The sequence below is a fragment of the Lagopus leucura genome, unplaced genomic scaffold (genome assembly GCF_019238085.1).
Source record: "Lagopus leucura isolate 7727_CA_CO unplaced genomic scaffold, USGS_WTPT01 Super-Scaffold_1, whole genome shotgun sequence".
NCBI lineage: Eukaryota > Metazoa > Chordata > Aves > Galliformes > Phasianidae > Lagopus > Lagopus leucura.
In genome coordinates, this window is record NW_024962250.1 from 9,641,742 (window position 1) to 9,659,423 (window position 17,682).

At 40.8% G+C, this 17,682-nt stretch overlaps 1 protein-coding gene across 6 annotated transcripts in view; it reads left to right on the top strand.

The window, feature by feature from the left end:
• DPF3 (double PHD fingers 3) overlaps positions 1-17,682 on the top strand; it is a 157,132-nt gene that overhangs the window by 71,346 nt on the left and 68,104 nt on the right. For all 6 annotated transcript variants that reach the window (XM_042870297.1, XM_042870305.1, XM_042870326.1 and 3 more), the window contains one exon: positions 2,419-2,526. In XM_042870297.1, coding sequence (XP_042726231.1) covers positions 2,419-2,526 — 108 coding nt within the window. The remainder of the gene's footprint in view (positions 1-2,418; positions 2,527-17,682) is intronic.

Consider the following 17,682-nt stretch of genomic DNA (forward strand, 5'->3'; position numbering starts at 1 on the left):
TCCACGCTTCACGTGAGGCAGTATGGAGACATATAGGTGTCAGGGCAGAGGACTGAAGATAGTATCTAATGAGTTTGAATCAAGATGAGGCTTGATATCTGTCTTATTTTACTGGATGGCTGTGTGTTAATGAGCAAGGATATTGCAAATAGGAATAGAGAGACCTGAACATCTCCAGAAATTCTCTGCCAGCCTTCTTGGTATCTGTCTTGTGTGCTGGCTTCCCTCTCATTTAGTATCCCTGACCTGAAATACTGTCTAAAGGCAAATGGGGAAAAAAAGCTCCACAACCATGGATTTTGGTGTTGGAAGAACTTAGGAGCCTATCTGCCACCTGGAGTGGGCTGCATTTCCCCAAGGGAGGAGAATTCTCCACTTTCATCTATTCAAGGATACCTGCTGTGTTTCTCATTGGCATTTCAGCATTTGCAGTTGGCATTCAGTGTCTTGGCTGAATCCAGAATTGCAATTCATATGTGAGTTCACAATACTTGAACCCATGTTAATGGATATTATCTCAAAACTGCAGTGGATCCTTGCTTTTCTCTGTCTGGGAGAAATGTTCAAAGCAATGGTGCCCACTTCATTCAAATCTCTCCTCTCTGGAGGTCTGTGCAATGGAAGGCTGATTCTCTGTCCTGTTTCCTTAGCCTAACAACCCTGCTTTTCAATGCTGTGAGCAAATTTTTGAACAAAACCTACTGTGAAAGGGTGAGGCATCTTGCCTCCACCTCTTTAATGACTCACATCAGAGCAGGCACAATCCACAATCCACCCCACCATAATAGCAATTGTTTGCAGTGGTTAATGTTTGCAAAATGCCATGTAGAAACGTGTCAAGCACTGCAGAAGTACTGGTTATTCACATTTTATCCTTAAAACAGTCACATGTGCTGCTCACCAAAACGCATCCTTCTTGTGTTGGGCATAATGCCTAGGAATCTGTGCAGTGACAAAAGAGGATGTGCAAAGCCCTGGGCCTGCACTGTGACCTCGGGCAGCCCGGACCTCTGCGAACATTCCATCATTTGGCCAAACCCAGGCAGTATGATGTAGATGCTCCATTTATGCACCAAGGCTAGGAAGCAGGTGGAAATCATAGAAGTCTGAACTGGCACCTCCAACAGCTCAACTATTTCAAGCCAAAAGCTTGCAGAACGTGATTAGCCCATACCCCTAGGGTGAATAAATTTGGTGTATGCGTGTCTCTTATTTTTTTTTTTTTTTTTTTCCTAGTGACAGTATATTGTCTTTTTTCTTGTGTTATCTGCATCTGACTCAATGAATCAGCTTTGTTCCAGAGCTGATATGCTCTCTGGGCTGTCTCAGAGGGAATGGCAGAGAGCAAGCCATCCTGCTGTTCTTGAACTGATTTGCTTTACTCGTGCTGCCTTAATGATGTCCAGCTGTTTACTGCTGGTACTGTTTCAGATATGGTAACATTAGTAATGTCCTCTCTCTTACGTGGACTTACTTGTTTTCTGAGGGCAGTGGGGTTGGAACTTCAGTTGTGCACAGTAGCCCCTTCAGGAATAACAGCAGAAGGCAGAAGAGTAAAAGCAGAAGTGGCAGACAGAGAGGTCGATGGAAGCAGGGGCGAGAACAACATTCTTCCAGCATTTCTGGATCTTGTTGGGTATCAAGAGTAACTGGGGCAGTAACTTGTCAGTGTGCTTCTGTGTTCTTAGTAGCAGTGCATTCACAGGGCCCTGCTGTGTCCTGAATACAGGAGAACAAAGCATAGCTTGAGCGTTGGCTAAGGGATGCCTATCATGAGAGCCAGGGCAGCTCAGAGGCCAGCAACACCAAATGTGAATCAATGGAGCATGCAGTAATATAAACATTACTGCTGTATTTCCTCCTTAATTCAGGATGTGGGCATGAGGAAGGTAATATCCAGAATAAAGGATCTCTTTTTAATCAAAAGTCCAGAATTCAAGCAAAAATATAAAGTCCCAATAGCCAGACCTCATGGATTTTTTGTTTGCTTTCACTCAGAAGACATTTTCTGAGCTGGTCTGCATACCAGGGCCTTACGATTTGTGTGTCGGAACTTCATCTCTTCTCTCCCAAGGCACTTTCTCTGCCCGTGGAGGAGACATCTCCCTGTGACCCAAGAGAGGCTGAAATTCTATTTACCCTGAAGGAATCACAAATTATTTATGTGCAGCTCTGGTTTCAGTGAGCTGAGTGAAGTGTATGAGTGAGACCCAGATTCTCTGTAGGCCTGATCCCTAGAGGTGCCAAGGAGCCTCCGGAGTGCTGGATACCTTGAGTGCATAGTTCTGCATCACAGTTTGCACGATTGAGTCCTCTAACAAGAGACACCGAAAGGACAAGGGAAAAGATGCTAGAGACAGTGCTTTGTGGTTTACAGACTGAAATATGATTGTTTTATTTCTTGCCTTTAATTTTCAGGCCTGGCCCCAGGTCAGCTGTACACATACCCGGCACGTTGCTGGCGCAAAAAGAGGCGTTTGCATCCTCCTGAGGATTCCAGGCTGAAGCTGCTGGAAATTAAACCTGGTACGTATTTGTTTGCCTCTCTCTCTCTCCTGTGCTGCAGAGCAGCTGGCATACACGCAAACCTGGCATTTAGACCTTGGACTCCATCTTTGTCCCTCTCCATCCATTTCTCTTTGTGTTTATTGCACCTTAACTCAGTTTGCTGTAACAGTAACCACTAAACTCTGTACTTAACTCATGCCTAGCAGAAATGTGGATGGCTTGTGCTAAATGAAATGAGAGCTGAATTTACCTTCTGTAGGAGTGAATCCTGGGCATCCACAAATAAATGTATAAGGATGTGAATGATCAGGTTTTTTGCTGTTTACTGCCTCAGTGTGTTATTAATACATAATCTTCCTCTGGCATCTGCCAACTAGTTTTTGTGGAGACCACTGTGTGTGAAGAATGTTACACTGAAAAGATTTATCATAAAGGGACCAGGGGTGTGACCTGAAATCTATTTCCTGAAACAGGAAATAAGAATTAGCAAAGATTATTATGTGGTGAAAATTATGCCACATTTGTATATGTGTGTATACCTATGTGTGTACCTTAGTCTATTCTTCTTTCACTGTTATTGTCCTTGGTATTCTTCCCACACAATTAAGCTGTATGAAGTGATGAATCTGGATGCTGAGCGAGTGACTGTAAAGCAGATGTGGAGGAACTGCAGCTGTCAGGAAGAAAGTAGTGTTGTGCATTCTTCCCTGCAGTTAGTAATAAAGGTTTGCTGTCTTTGGGTCAGCTGTTACGAGAAAGAGGGAGAGCACAGCTGTATGTGGTTTTTAAGAGGTGAGACACTACCAGTTTAAAAAATAGAGGAAATCTCTAAAACGTAAATTAAGAATGTTTAAAAATAAACCTGTTTGACAGAAAAAAGGCGTCTGGGAACTGAGCTGTACACAGCAATATTGATAACTTTGCTTCTGTGCAGTGGTGAATGAAAAGGAAGAAAGAAGCAGTAAATGGACAAGTTGTAAACCCAGTAAAATCAGAGGCAAAATTCTTGTTGACGTTGGTAGAAACAGGTGTTTGAAGACTTCAGGCTGGCAGATGTGAGCAGGCAGTTGGACAAAACGAAGAAATGTCTGCTCTGTTGGGGTGCAGACTAAGGATGAAAGCTCAGCCAGTAGATAGAACCAGACCTCATAGCAAAGCCAGCCAAAAAGAACTATTGAAATCAAGTCAGGTTACTCAGATATTAGTGAAACTGAACTTGAGGAAGAGGATGATGTTGACCCACAGAAATCTCTACTTCACTCTTTTTTGATGTTGCAAATGCTGTTGTGCCTTGGTAATTTAGTAAGGCAAAGCAGTAGTGTGGAGTTAGATTCTTCTTTGTTTGCATTATGCTTCTGTGCTGTACTCACTGAATGCCAAATTAGTGCATCCTACTTGCCACAGGGCATGAAAGGCAATTACCACAAAGTTATCAGATAAAGAGACCTCAGCATGTCTGCTTCTGTGTTGTTTTCCCTGCTATAAACATTTCTTCTGCATCTCAAGAGTGCTACTGTTGTTGCATTGCCAGTGGCAGCCAAATAAGGCAAGTTATATTGCTCTGCCATTTAAATCTATTTTCCAACCAATTTCTATCTAGTGATTAACTTTCTTTATCAGTTACACCATGAAATAATTTCAATCCATCTGTGCATATCTGGAGTAGTCTTACTAGGCAAAATAGGATTTTTCCTTTCTTGAATTTGAAAGTATATGATCTACAGAAAACATTGGAACTTCATTTAAAGGTAACTTTTGACAATTTTAGAAGAAAAGGTTTAATTTATTTGCAACATGAATTGTAGAAATGCTGTACGTTTTTGAAGGGGATCACTGAGATAAAGTCTAGCACTGAACCTAGGAATCTATCTCCTGCTGACCTCTTTATTCCTCAGTTAAACATTTGGTGACCGTGTGGGGTGCAGATATGGTGATGGTGATTTATAATCCCTTAGAAGCACAGTGATGATGTAGGGCATATAAAATAAATCTGGACGGAATCTCATCTAAATATTTCAGTTTCACTGTACCTTGGTCTTGGATATCCTCATCTTGACTTACAGCTGTTCTCAGTAGTAGATGACTATTTGCTTGCTTGTGCTGGGTTAATGTGAAGTAGCTAGTTTTTAGGATAGGAGACTGTTGAGAGTTGGTTATACGTTATATAATACATGCAATCAGTGCAATTCTACAACATCAGATTTGGGCTAAATCTTATTTTTCTTAAGTTGTACTTTTGTAAAACATTTTTACATTTAAGATCTATTTTTCAGATGCATTTTTAATAAAAATTCTATTACAAAGTTATAGAAAAGAATCTTGGCTTCAGAAGTTTCTAATCCAGCAGTCAGAGGAAAGTGAAGAGGATATGAATGCTTGTTTGGGCTTTTGGAGAGGTTCACTACAGAGATAAGTTGTGTCCAGAAGTTTAAGAGTTCTAGATAATCTGGGAGATAAAAGACCTAGAATTTTTGTTTGGTAAGTCATAGCTTGTCAGCAGTTGGTTGATAGAGAGCTTGAAGTATTGTCTTGCTAGTAACTTAGGAGTATAATATATAATAGTATATATTAGTATAATACTAAAGATTTATTAGTAAGTACATGTAGTACTAATTCAGGGTTTATAGTTGCAATACACTTCTGCAGTGTTGGTACTTTGCAGCTATGGTATATTTGGTATTACCAAAATTTAATGAAGAAAATGTTGCAGTGTTTTCTGTTTCCCGTAGATTGTATTCCAACACAGTATCCTGCTTTTGTTGTTGTTGTTGTTGCTTTCTTTTTTTGTAAAATGCAGGTGCATTGTAATATTTTTCTTGGGGTCAGTTCCTGCTTTCGTCCTAGTAGAACATGGTGCTTTTACTGTCTTTATTTGTTGCTCTTATTTGTGAAGTGTTCCATTTTAAGAATAGTTACAGCTAAAGCTGTGTATATCAGAATACTGGAATAGAGGTTGCTGATGCAGCCTTTACATGTCCATTTTCCTCTGCCACTGTATTCTATGTTAAGTGCATGGATAGCCCTAGCAAAGTAGCAGTTAACACTCTAAGCATCCTCCATCCTACTCCAATAGCCAATAGATATGTGATAGAAATAAAGTATTGCCAAAGCTTACTTATGGTAACTGCCTCAATGACAATACAGTCAATATTATTATCAGGCCCTTATGAATAACTCTAAGTATTCCTGGCATTTAATTTCATGTGAACTAGTATTTGTATTTCAGTAGCAATTCATATCATTGGAACCAAACATTATGTCTCAAGAGCAGCCAAGTTTTCATCATTGTAATGGATGTGAGGTGTTACAGAGAGCTAAAGTTATTAGGTGTTGATATGTTCATGAAACTAGGTCTCTGCCTCATTCTGTTTAACCAAGTTTGGGCAAGCCTAGCTGCCTGCAAAACTGGGCAGTGGTATTTGCATGGCATTGGAACAGTGAGAGGACTCAAAGCAGGTTGTGCTACCACACGCAGTCCTTACCTGGTTGTTCTCCTGCCTTTTAAGAGAGGAAGAGCAGAGCAGAGATCCTCTGTATGGTTTGTGTGGGAATGGGAGAGAGAGACTTGGACTGAGCTGCTTAGCCTGTTATCTTACAGGAAAGGGAGCAGGATTTCCAACTTTGCTACCATCACCTTGAATTGCAAGTGCCACAAAGGCAAGCAATAGAGTTCTGGCCTTTAGTAATATCAGAGCACTGGAAAGATGAGGTTTTGAAATAGAAGAAAGGTTATGCCCTGATTACACCCAAGCACCTTTGAAATCTTAATTGCTTTCTGCCCAACATGCTTAGTGGTTTTGTGGTACTGGGTGATAGCATGATTCTGTGTTGGGTCAGGTATCAACATTGTGAAACTGGTATTACCTACAGTAAACCCTGCTGACAGTTGGGTATTACACAAGATTTGCAGCTATGTAAATGAAAGCAGACAGGATGCCTATGGCTGCGAACTCTGGAATTTAAATTGGTAGTGTCCCACTTCAATTTTACAAGATGGCTAAATATAGATGTGTACCTACATGCACGCACACAGAACTTTAAGTGTTTCACGTGCTATGCAATTGTAGAGAATATGGCTGGAAAGTTCCCGTCCCAGTTTATTCCTGCCCTTTGATTTTTAACTCCAAAAGGTGATAGAGAGGTCTTAGAGCTGGCAGCGTTCCCATCCATTTAGTGACTGTGGAGTACAGTTTGTGTGTGCTGCTCTCTGGTGAGACTGTGCTGTGTTAGGGTTCATCTTCTTACTTACCTCTGGGTAGTGTTCAGCTGAACTGCAGAAATAGCCAATTTTTTTTCCAGTTAACAACTCTGAAATAGTAGAAATAAGCAAAAATATATTTTTTTTTTGCTGTGATGGACCATGTTCAATCAAGACCAGATTTTCAGATGGCCCTTAAACAATGCCTGATCTGTTGTAGTCTGGGAAACACCTCTGTGATTATGAACAAATGAACGGATTCCTTGCAGATAAGCCACTATCTCTTCCACACATCTCAACTTACCTTGTAGAGACTGCGCTTGACAGTAGAAGGTACTGTGTTTATCGTGGGAAGTGCCAAGTGCCCTCAGCTCTTGCAGACGATGCTCAGCCTATCCGTGGAGATCAGTGCTCTTTAAGGTGGAGCACTTCACTAAGATAATGTTAAGCTGAAATTAAAAAGCACAGAGCAGAATTAGCATTACTATCATTTATACGATAGCATCTAGAGACTCAAGCAACTTGTTAGACCACTATCCTGGGGATCATTTTGAAGTAGTCTTACACTATCTGCACACTGTAGCAGTTAATACAGTCCAAATATAAAATATACAAAGAAAGTCCTTCTATTATAAAATGGAGAAATAGACTGCAAAGAAAATAAATCACTTGTATGAAGATCTAAACAGAGGTTTATGGAACAGCTGTTTCCAGTAGAAACCAAGAACACAGAAATAACTCAGTTCTCCTGAGTTCCATACTCTTTCCCTTATTGATATGTCCGGTGTCCCTCAAAAACATCCGAGCCTAAAAATAATTCAAAACACTAATGAGAATTTCCCTTTCAAGTTTTTTTTCAGATGGGCCAATTAACGTTGACCAGCTTCACTTTCAATTTCAGTGCTTTTCTACACGTTTTTGCTAGTTCTGCAATTACTTGCTAGTTCTTGTTTACTATTGCCAGACAGCAGTATTGTTTCCCTATGAGTATATATATCTTTTACAGTGTACTCTTTAGTACTTTAAGATATTGTGAGTTTAGGATTTTTCTTTTTTCCTTTTCATTTAGTAATTCCTGATTACACCTGCTAGATATTTCACTGTGATAGGATTGGAAATGGGTTCTGCATGTATGTGCTTCCGTATTCAGGCAGAAGCAGGTGGTGCTGCAGGGCCAGCAGAGGGAGCAGTGAATAGTGTGCTTTTTATAAGGACGAGGCCTGACTCTGGTCCACGTACGCTGAAGTAGGTCAGGAGTCACCTCTGCAGAAATGAATGGAACTCGCTGCTTGTAAAACTAGGGTAGGAGAGTGACTGAGCCTACTGCATGAGTCAACGTTTAACACTTTTCTTCTCTGGCAGGAATAGGTTATTTTTAACTTTTTTTTTTTTTTTTTTTTTTTAATGGGATTTGATTTTTTGTAGGGGGTGCCAAAATAACAGTTCTGTGGTGTATTTATGTCAAATGTTTGGCAAAAATTAAGTGAGATGTCAAATAGCTCAATCTCAGAGACTGTAGACAGTGGTGAGGTTCACGTTTGAAGATGCTGCTTAATTCATGTCAAAGAATTTTACTGTGCAATTCCCACAGCTGTCCTGGAGGTTTTGGTAGAAATAGAGTGGATCTCATTTCCACCTATTCCCATCAACATTTTTTGTACCCCATGTAGAAGTTAAAAAATACTTATTTTTGTGGCAGAGATAGTGGATAAGCATCAGTTCTCACGTGGTGTTACAGTGCACATCTGCACAGTAGCTGTGCTGAATCCTCAGGTTGCATTAATATACCTATGTTCTTATCTCTTTGGGACAAACTGAAGATTTACATTATGATACATATATTTTTAAATTAGGGCTAAAATAATAAACTTCAGCATGTGAGAAGGAACATATATCAGCACTGTAGGAATCCCTCCTTAACAGCCCAGCTTTTCTTCTGATCATTTCTTTAGCAAATTGGGAATCTGTCATGAAAACAGGGTGGGGGAAATTCATTGTTTACCACCTCTAGCTTTTACTTATGCCAAGGTAAATATTGATTTCTGCTGGGCCTTTTTTTTTTTTTTTTTTTTTTTGGCTTCCTATCCAGCAAAGTACCTGTGCATTGTCCTCGATTAAGTAGGTGTTTATTCATCAGATAAGCCTGCAGCTTACAGATGAGTTCATCAATGCCACAGATAAAAACAGTAGGCTCCAATTCTGCACTAATCTTGCCTTCAGATTGTTCACAGCAGGACATGGCACCACAGGAAAGAGCTGCTGCTCTGTGACCTTTACACACTGAGCTATGATTAAGGTTAGAAAAAATAACATTCTGTCACCAAGACAAAACACATCAATGTGGGACACGTAACCAGACTCTATTCCATCTCATGAACCACCCTTTAATGCTTCCAACATTTTGGACTTTTGGCAATCTGAATCTCTAGCCAGATAGTTTGCTTTCCTTTTCTCATGTGGCGCTAAGAAAAGCGGAGAACCTATCCCTTCTTCATGTATTCACTGACATGAAGTCACAATGAGGAAGTCCTGCAATGAAATATCTTTGTCCCGTTGCCAGTCTGCATTGGAGGTGCCAACCTCCTCATTTCTTAAAGTTCTGCCACGCAACCCCTTACTTATATTGCCACTACACCGTACCGTGCAAAGGGCAGTGGAATATCTCTTTAATATTTCATTTTCTCTCAGTTTTTCAGTGTTTAAAACCAAGGTCCTAAAAACATCTGTCTTATTTGTCTATTTCAGAGAAGTGCCTAACTGTTAGCTAATAAATCTTTTTAGAGAGCTTGGGAGGAATAGGGGAGATCTTTAAATAAAAAGGAATGTATGAATGTAATCTACTACTTGCCAAGCCTTTAAAGTGCCATTAGTAAGCATTTTGGCCATCAGCATGTAGCCTTTCAAAGCTGCTGATGAAAGTGTACCAATGCCAGTGCAAAACCTGGGCATATGTGTACTATGATGGCCAAGACAACAAGTAATTTGTTACACACCCATTTATACAAATAAAGAGACTCAGTGTAGGTGAGTTGTTGAGTCAGTTTTCATAAGGCTGGCTGAGCAGCTTAAACCTTAGGAAGTTATCTCAAGTTCTGTGCAGTGTAAACTCTTCTTGCTTCACTTTGGCCACTGGCAACTTAGCCTGCTGTACTCCGTATGTCACTGCCATGGTTGAGGTAACGTCCGTCTTTTCCTTTAGTTCATGTATTGTCCTTGCTGAACGTTGTCATGTGTACTAAGGTAAAAGCTCTTAGTCTAATTTAGCTCGGTAGGTTTAAGGATGAAATTGAATGTATATTCCCCTCAAATGGGATTTCATGATTTTGCAGGTATAAAACAGACTCATTTCTAGAAAACCAAGTAATATTCTATAAATAGTCCAGCCAAGAAAACAAAAACATTGCTGCTGCTCCATTTTGCTGTTACACTACTAGAGTTAACAGGATTAACTTTGTGTAAATAGTTTCTCTTTCAGTTGCGGGATCTGGAACAGGTCACTACAAGTATTTTATATGCACAGTTTTATTGTGAGAACTGTGTTGATTAGCTAAGACTGCTCACATGAATTACCTGGGTTTACTCGTGGTTCTGGTGTGGCTCAGCTAGTTTGCATAATTAGGAGAAAGCTGCTTGCAAAAGCCACTGGGCTTTGGAACCTCTCTGGATTTTGATCAATTGAAATCTGCCTATTGAAGCCAGACCCCTCTGGCTCTAGCAGTTAGTGGTTAGGCTAAGGCAGAAGTAGCAACTAAATGAGATAAAGCAATTTTGGAAACTGTTAAATCTTTGTCTTTCTGAGTCTTGTCCCTGAGAGTGAGAACGTAGACTATACATGGTGACCCCACACAAGGCTGTTGTGAGTTCAGAAGCCTGGCAGCCACTTGAAGGTAGTTTTTCCACTGGTGTGTTTAATGTATTTGTGAAAATGGAGTTAGGTGACTTTGGAGTCAGGCTATTTTGAAAATGATTTGGGGCAACTAGATTACTGTAGGAGGCCATTAAATTGAAGGAGTCAGTTGTGTGATGAACTCAGAGTCTTTGCAGTCTGACTGGTGTATGGAAAGCTTGGAGGCAGCTGAGATGGTATTGGCTTGAGATACCTGAGGCTGCTTGTGCGGGTGCTTACATGTGGCCCTATCCCCCTTTCTGTGTTATCCAGTCCATTGTTTTGTTCTTCCACTGTTCTTGGCTACTCTGTGTTTGACCCACATTGGGCTGCTAGGAAGCATCTTTGTGAAGAGGTTTTTCAGCGTGTGCTTCCTAAGCTGCCAAAGCCTGATTGTGAATGCAGTGTCTCTAGGAGACATTATTCCTGCTGGAGAGAGAAAATGCTGTGGGATTTATCCCCTTACTATGAAGTTAACATTGATGTCTCTAAGTAACCATTAGAATTATTTATTTCTGAAATAAATACTTTTTAACCTTAATAAGGGGGAATTGTAGGTGAGCTTAGGGTAAGATTATATTATTTCTTTGAGAAGAGGTGGCTTTGAAAAAGTGTGTCAGCGCTCTTTGAGCAGGTGCTGGGGGGAAAGACATGGGTTGCCAAAGCAGTCCCCTCCAGGCCTGCGAAAGAAAGGGCTTTGAGGACCCTGGGGGAGGTACCTGGGGAACTACTGCTACCAGTGGTTTTGTTTCGCTTGTGGCACAAATCAACTGCTCTCCATCAGAGTGGAGGGACAGTGGGAAGCTGTCCTGTGGCAAGCTTGCAGCTAGAGCTTAACCTGATCAGCTTTGCCAGCAAACCTCCTGGCACTTTTCTTGCCAGTACAAATTCCTTAAAAACAATAAGCTGTGTTGGCAAAGAGACTTCTGTGAAACCCAAGAACAGTTCAGATGTGTGTACTGGACGCATGATCCTATGAAATGTGTATTCTCTATTGAATGTGTAGGACCTATTTTGTGCGTTTGTGTGATCAATCCATGGAGTTCTTTGGTAATCACATGAACAGGGCTTTATAGGATCATGTCCCCACAGCTTAGTCTTCTAAGATGCCAAGCTGTCTAACCCCAGATGAGAAAAGCACCTGAGTCTTTAAGAATGAGTGATCTTTAAGTAATTAGTGGGATTTGTCACATGCTTAAAATCAAATCTACATATAGAAGAATTGTTTGGACCAAACTTGCAGATTTAGTACTGAGGATCTTGCAAGATAGAGCCCCATAAAATCACTGGGCTACTAGATTTACCACTTAAGAGAATGTGTGCACTGTTTAATGTAGGAATTACTTAAACATTATAGAATGTCAGTGCATTCAAAATATGACTTTTAAAAAAGGTTTCTTCAATTTTATTGTTCTCCTGGCATATAGCAAATTAAATTGTTTTGTAGTTTGAAATATTAAAAAAATTCTAGCAGGTGAAGTTTTTCTGGTGCATATATAAAGTGAAGAGCAATAAATGTTAATATAAAGTCCAGTGTGAGATCTTACAACCCAAGACTTACAGATTTGCTGACAGTAGAACGAAGATTGTGGTGGTGTCCTCTCCCTCATCCCTGCACCTTCCACCACCTTCCCTGGTGGATGTTTTGTCTGTTATTCCCATTCTCTGGGGTAAACATTTTGCACCCTTGCAGTTGTCAAGGTATTAAGCATGTTTTTAGTGGACTTCAAATCATTTCTGTATTCCCTGTGTTTTGTATTTGATTTCCTAATAAACTACAGATATTTTATGCTTTAGAATTCAGACATCACTGGCATTTGCCATGAAGTCCATTCTCAATAATAAACACCTTGGTGGAGAGAGAGGGTTGATGCAATGCACGTTTGGAGAGGAATAAAGTGCAGAACAGATACATATGGCTTTTCTATGTGACGTCTTCCAGATCAGAGATCTCACTTAGGTTGCACTTGGAGCATGATTTCCCCTTAAACTAACAAGATGATTTAGGGCCACGATCTTAGCAGCTGTAGGTGTATACAGTTCCATTAAAGTCTATAGTGAGTGACAATTTACATCAGCTAGAGCTGTGCTTCTTGATGTAGGAGAAAAGATGAAAACTTCTCTTGTGATGGACTTCTGAATGTGTGTAATTACCCTTGGGAAGTATGGGATAGATTTCTTAGGAACACATATGGCCATGATTAAGAACCTATGCATGTCCTGCAAAGCTGTAGAGAAAATTCTTTTATTGTTGGCCTAAAGTAAAAAGCATTGCATGAAGGAATAAAAAACAAATTTTCAAAACTGTAGCATGCAGTTAGTACTAAACTACATTTAAGCACTAAACAAGTGGCTCATTTCTTTGTATTTTTAAGAGATGCTGAATGTCTTTATATTGCCATGATTTGCTTTGTGAAATGTCTGTGAATGATGGTTACAGATATATGCTATTCTGACAGAGTGAAGTTCATAGCTGTAAGAATTTCTGCAGTGATGTTTTGTTTGTAAATGATGCTGTGGGTACATCTGCCATGTAATGTTCAATGCCTAAGTGAGATAGCAGCATGGCAGGAGAACTGGAAATGCAGAGGCTGTATCTGTGAGCAATGCTATAGACCAATACAGTATCAGCAAACAAAGATACTATTAACTAAATAGAAAGAGTCAGGATTAAGCGCTTTGTGCCTCTGAAGCTGCTATACTAGGGATGGCACTATAAGTATACTTACAGCATATTCTTCTGGGGAGCTTTCTTTTAACGTCTGAATGGGGGAAAAAAAAAATAGCCTTTTGCTGAAGATAAAGCCTCGAGTACATCTGAACTCTCAGCAAGTGCTACAGATGGAACCAGAGTGCATCCAACTTTTTTGTTTTGCCTTTCAATCCTGAATCTTAATTAGTTCCCTACTGCTTTAGTACATGCACAACATTCTAATAGTCATAAGGACCTACTCCAATCCACGTTGCCGTTTCCACAATTCACTCTTTCATACCAGCAGTCCCCCCCCCCACCCCCCATTTTAGGAATAGTGTAAAGAAAACTAAATAGCCAAGCGTGTAGCTGTAGATTGATGAGGTTGTCACACCATTCTCTTCACCATTTTCTTCCACCCTGCACTGTTCTCTAATAGATGGATGATTGCTGGGGGGGAGAGTTAGCAAATCCCACAGCCAGATGTTCAGGGATGGAAAGAGCGACCTTCTCCAGGAACCCAAAGGAGTATAACTGTGTCCTTCTGAGGGAGAAGGACACTCAGATGCCTCCAGCTGCCTGTGTTTATCTCTCTTTTCAAAAAGAGCACGAATGGGCTCAGCATGGCTGCAAGGATGGATGTTTCTCAGAGCATCGGGGAAATGACCAGTCATCCGTCTCTTCGCTGTGGAGTCTGCCTGCAGCCATCAATCTTGTAGCCCAGCACGGCAGCTCCTCTGGCTTAGTTTGGCTCAATGTTAGATGAACAAAGGGAAATGAAAGCTGAGCAGAGGAAAGGAGAGGAGAGAAACTATTCTCTATTTCGCTTTATTTTCCCTTGATATGGCTCTCACACCTTCTCCCCCATTATCATCTATTCTTGTTGTATTTTGTAAGCTGTGGAAAATGGCCAAGAATGTATGTTTTTAGGATCTAGGAGCTTACAGCATTTTTTTTGTTAGCAGAATCGAGAAAGGAGAGAAATATTTGAAAAAGGATAATTCAAGGCCCAGAGCCTTCATTTTTCAGAGTTTTCTGTGATGGTTTTCAGAACAAGATGCCATAGCTTAGCTAGCTTAGCTGCAGTAGGCAAGGGCAAGAAACACAATAGCTTTCCTCCATCTTATTTTCTTCCCTTGCCCTTCCTGATTCCTTCCTCAATGCCCTTTTAGTGTTTCAGATGTGTGCTTCATCTCTTCACTCCTGTTCTGTTCAAAAAGCAATTGGAAGAGCCACATTATGGGGCTATTTTTGAAAACAGTATGTACCCCAGTATATGCCCAAGAGCCGTGCTGGCAGCTCATGTCAGCAAACACTAGTTCACTTGAGCCTAGCCTGCCTGTTACAGCAATGCTGGGGCTGCATAAGCTTTGCACAAGCTGCCTAAGCTTATCCAGCACCTGTCGTTCATGCTGTGAAACTAGAGGTCATTACAGTATCTTCATTGCAGTTGATAGGCAACTTGTCACAATAAAAAATTCAGATATGTCTGCTTATAAACTTAGCATTGAATCAACTGACTCTAGTACTGAACTTGGATGGGATGCTTTTTCCTGAAATCCTCAGCTGTGATCTACTTTGAACCAGTCTGAAAAGAAAGAGGTATTTGAATTCACTGCCTGTGCTGGATTCCTAGAGCTAAGGTCTGTTTTTTTTCCCCACGATGGGCTGTAACATGGTTGCTTACCTTGTGGTCCCCTAAAATTCCTGCCTCTGGATATCATAACAGAATGTATTTAGCTTACTTTATAGATGGCTTATTTAGAGATAGCATCACTCCTGTTAGCACCACCCAGTGTGGTATGATTGACGTATTTAATAAATGTGTGATTATATTTACTTCTAATTTTCCTCACTAACCTCAATGACTTAAGCATCAGGTCTGAAAGAGCTCAGCTCCCCTGCAGAACTGTTGTAGGAGATTTCTCTCTCCTACTTATATTGTAGGCAAAGAATTGAGATCTTCCAGGCGTGCTCAAAGCTTATTAGGAGATTCAAGGCCCAATGAAGCACTAAGAGCAAGCAAGGGAACTCTGCAAAAGCAGATATTGGACGCAGAGATGTGTCTGAGGAGTCTTTACCTGCTTCCGACCCAAATATGCCATCTGGAGTGAACAGGCTTATGCCAAGATGGGGGAAATTTATACCATCCTGGATTTAAAAGACTGCTTTGCAGTTTGTTTTTTTCCCCTTTTTTTTTTTTTACTTTTTTTTCCCTTTTTATTCTAAACGAAAGGCATAAACTCTCAAGAAGGACATTTATTTAGTGAAAACCAGTTTTTCCTCCCCCAATCCTTGCTTACGTAGGCCTTATAAGTGGGCACAAGAACTTTGTGAGTGGGGATATTCAGAGAAATCCCATATTCAGAGAAATCCCACAGCCTATCTTTCTTATTTTCTGTACAAATCAGATAGCATCGTTTTCTAACTTGTGAATTTAATTGTACTCCTTTCAAATGAATGGTCAGATTTTCTGCTGCTACTCATTTTGCCTGCCTGCAATTTTTGAAAAAGACAAATCTTGTTCATGCTGTCATGAGACAGCCTACCCCAGATGGCACATTTGTGTCTCGGGATGCCCTCTGGCTGGCCTTTTGGCAGGCATTCCAGTGGCTCTGAAGGTCACCTTGTTTACACCTTGCCTTTTCCCCCCTCCCTATTCAGAGTCTTGCTGAGCCTGCAGGCTGGGCTTCACCATCTGCATTTTCTCTGGTGCCATTAATCTTCCTGTTTACCATTCTGTTATTAATTCTAGAGTTCACCTTTTTGTCTAAACGTTTTATAGGCCTCTTGGAATTCCTTGCCTTTTTTGTGGCAACAGATCTGAGCATTGCAGTAGATGATTTGCTTTGTTCTTTTCCATTTTTGAAGGGATCCCTACTAGAATCTCATGCTATTTTTCTATTGCAAGCCTTCCTTCTTATAGTAACATTTTTTCAGTTATATATCTTGATCTGTCAGATGCATCTAACTGTATGAGTAAATATTGTCCTCATTCTTTGGAAACCATGAATTGGCCACTGAGTGGAAGTAGTTTAGTGTTTTTCTTTCTCTTAGAAAGAGCAAGTGTTTAAACCTGGTTTTGGGAGAACCTGGGAGAACACCTTGCCTTTTTGGTGTATTTTATTTGAATGTCTGAACGCCTATGAATATTAAAGAAGTCTACCAAATCCTAGAGGGTAGATGAAAACTGTCTCCTCTTGACAGATAACAGTAACACAGAGGGTACCTTTGTTAGAGAATGGCTCGAGATCACACAGGATAACAGCTGTTAATAAGGGCATCGTCTAAGATTGTTGTTTTTTTCCTATTCCTTGCTAAAATAATTGGTCAGTTTGCTGTAGCCTTTCTGTTTTTCAGCAGCGTTTATGCAGTTTTGGCACTTAGTGAGCTGTGGGTGCTGAACGAGCTCTGCTGGCACAAATGTAGTACCAGGGCCAGGATACTTGTAGTCTAGCTGAGCAGCACTAATAAACCCTGCTGCATCCATGCTGATGCCTTCAAGCTTCTTGAATGTCTCTGCCTGCTCCCTAGCACTTTGGGCTTTGGAAGGGCCTCATTAACTGAGCTGCAGCATCCCATGAGCATATGGACTCAGGTAGAGCTGAGCTCTGCACTCCGGCAAATAACCTCCTGCAATCCCAAGTAGGAGAAATTGCAGTGCAGGCTCCCAGGAATATTGCAGGACTCAGATTGACTTTGGCAGGTTTATCAGCTCTGGCTTAATGCCGGCTCTGCTAGGCCCAGTCTGAATTAATTGGGATGCGTGTGCACTGCAGTTGAGAGATAACTGCATTACAGAGATTTATCTGCTACTAAAGGTATCCTCTCCACCATCCTTGATAAGGAAGAGGAGACGCTATGCAAAATGTCACAGAATTTGTAGTAAGGTTAAGGTATGGCTGTTTTTATGTATGGTTTATGTATGAGGCTAGATTCAGTGCTGTCACGTACCGAAATAGTACTGTTGGTTGCAGCAGAGGCCCACTCCCTGTTAGTAACTGCAGGCTGTGCACTGTGGGAGTGACTGATAGCTGTCTTGGTAGTGAACAATAAACAGGTTCTGGTTCTTCTGATGGGTCAAAAGGCCAAAGACCCATCCATCTGTGTGAGTCTACCTATACAACTACTTGCAGATAGGTTGACCAAGTTGTTCAATTACTCCAAAGAGGCCATAAGCGATATGAAAGGGTGGTGCAAAGCCTGGAAATATAGGTTACTTGCTCAGGAACTTTCTCGAGATTGCAGCAGTTATCCAGCCTCTGTTGCCTGATACTATCTACATTGCTTGCTTGTTCTCATTCTGCTGAAGTCCTGGCTTTGCCTGAGTCCATCTAGAGCACAAACATAAGAGCAACCGTGAACAGAAGTGAGTGTTATAACAATGTTACCAAAAGG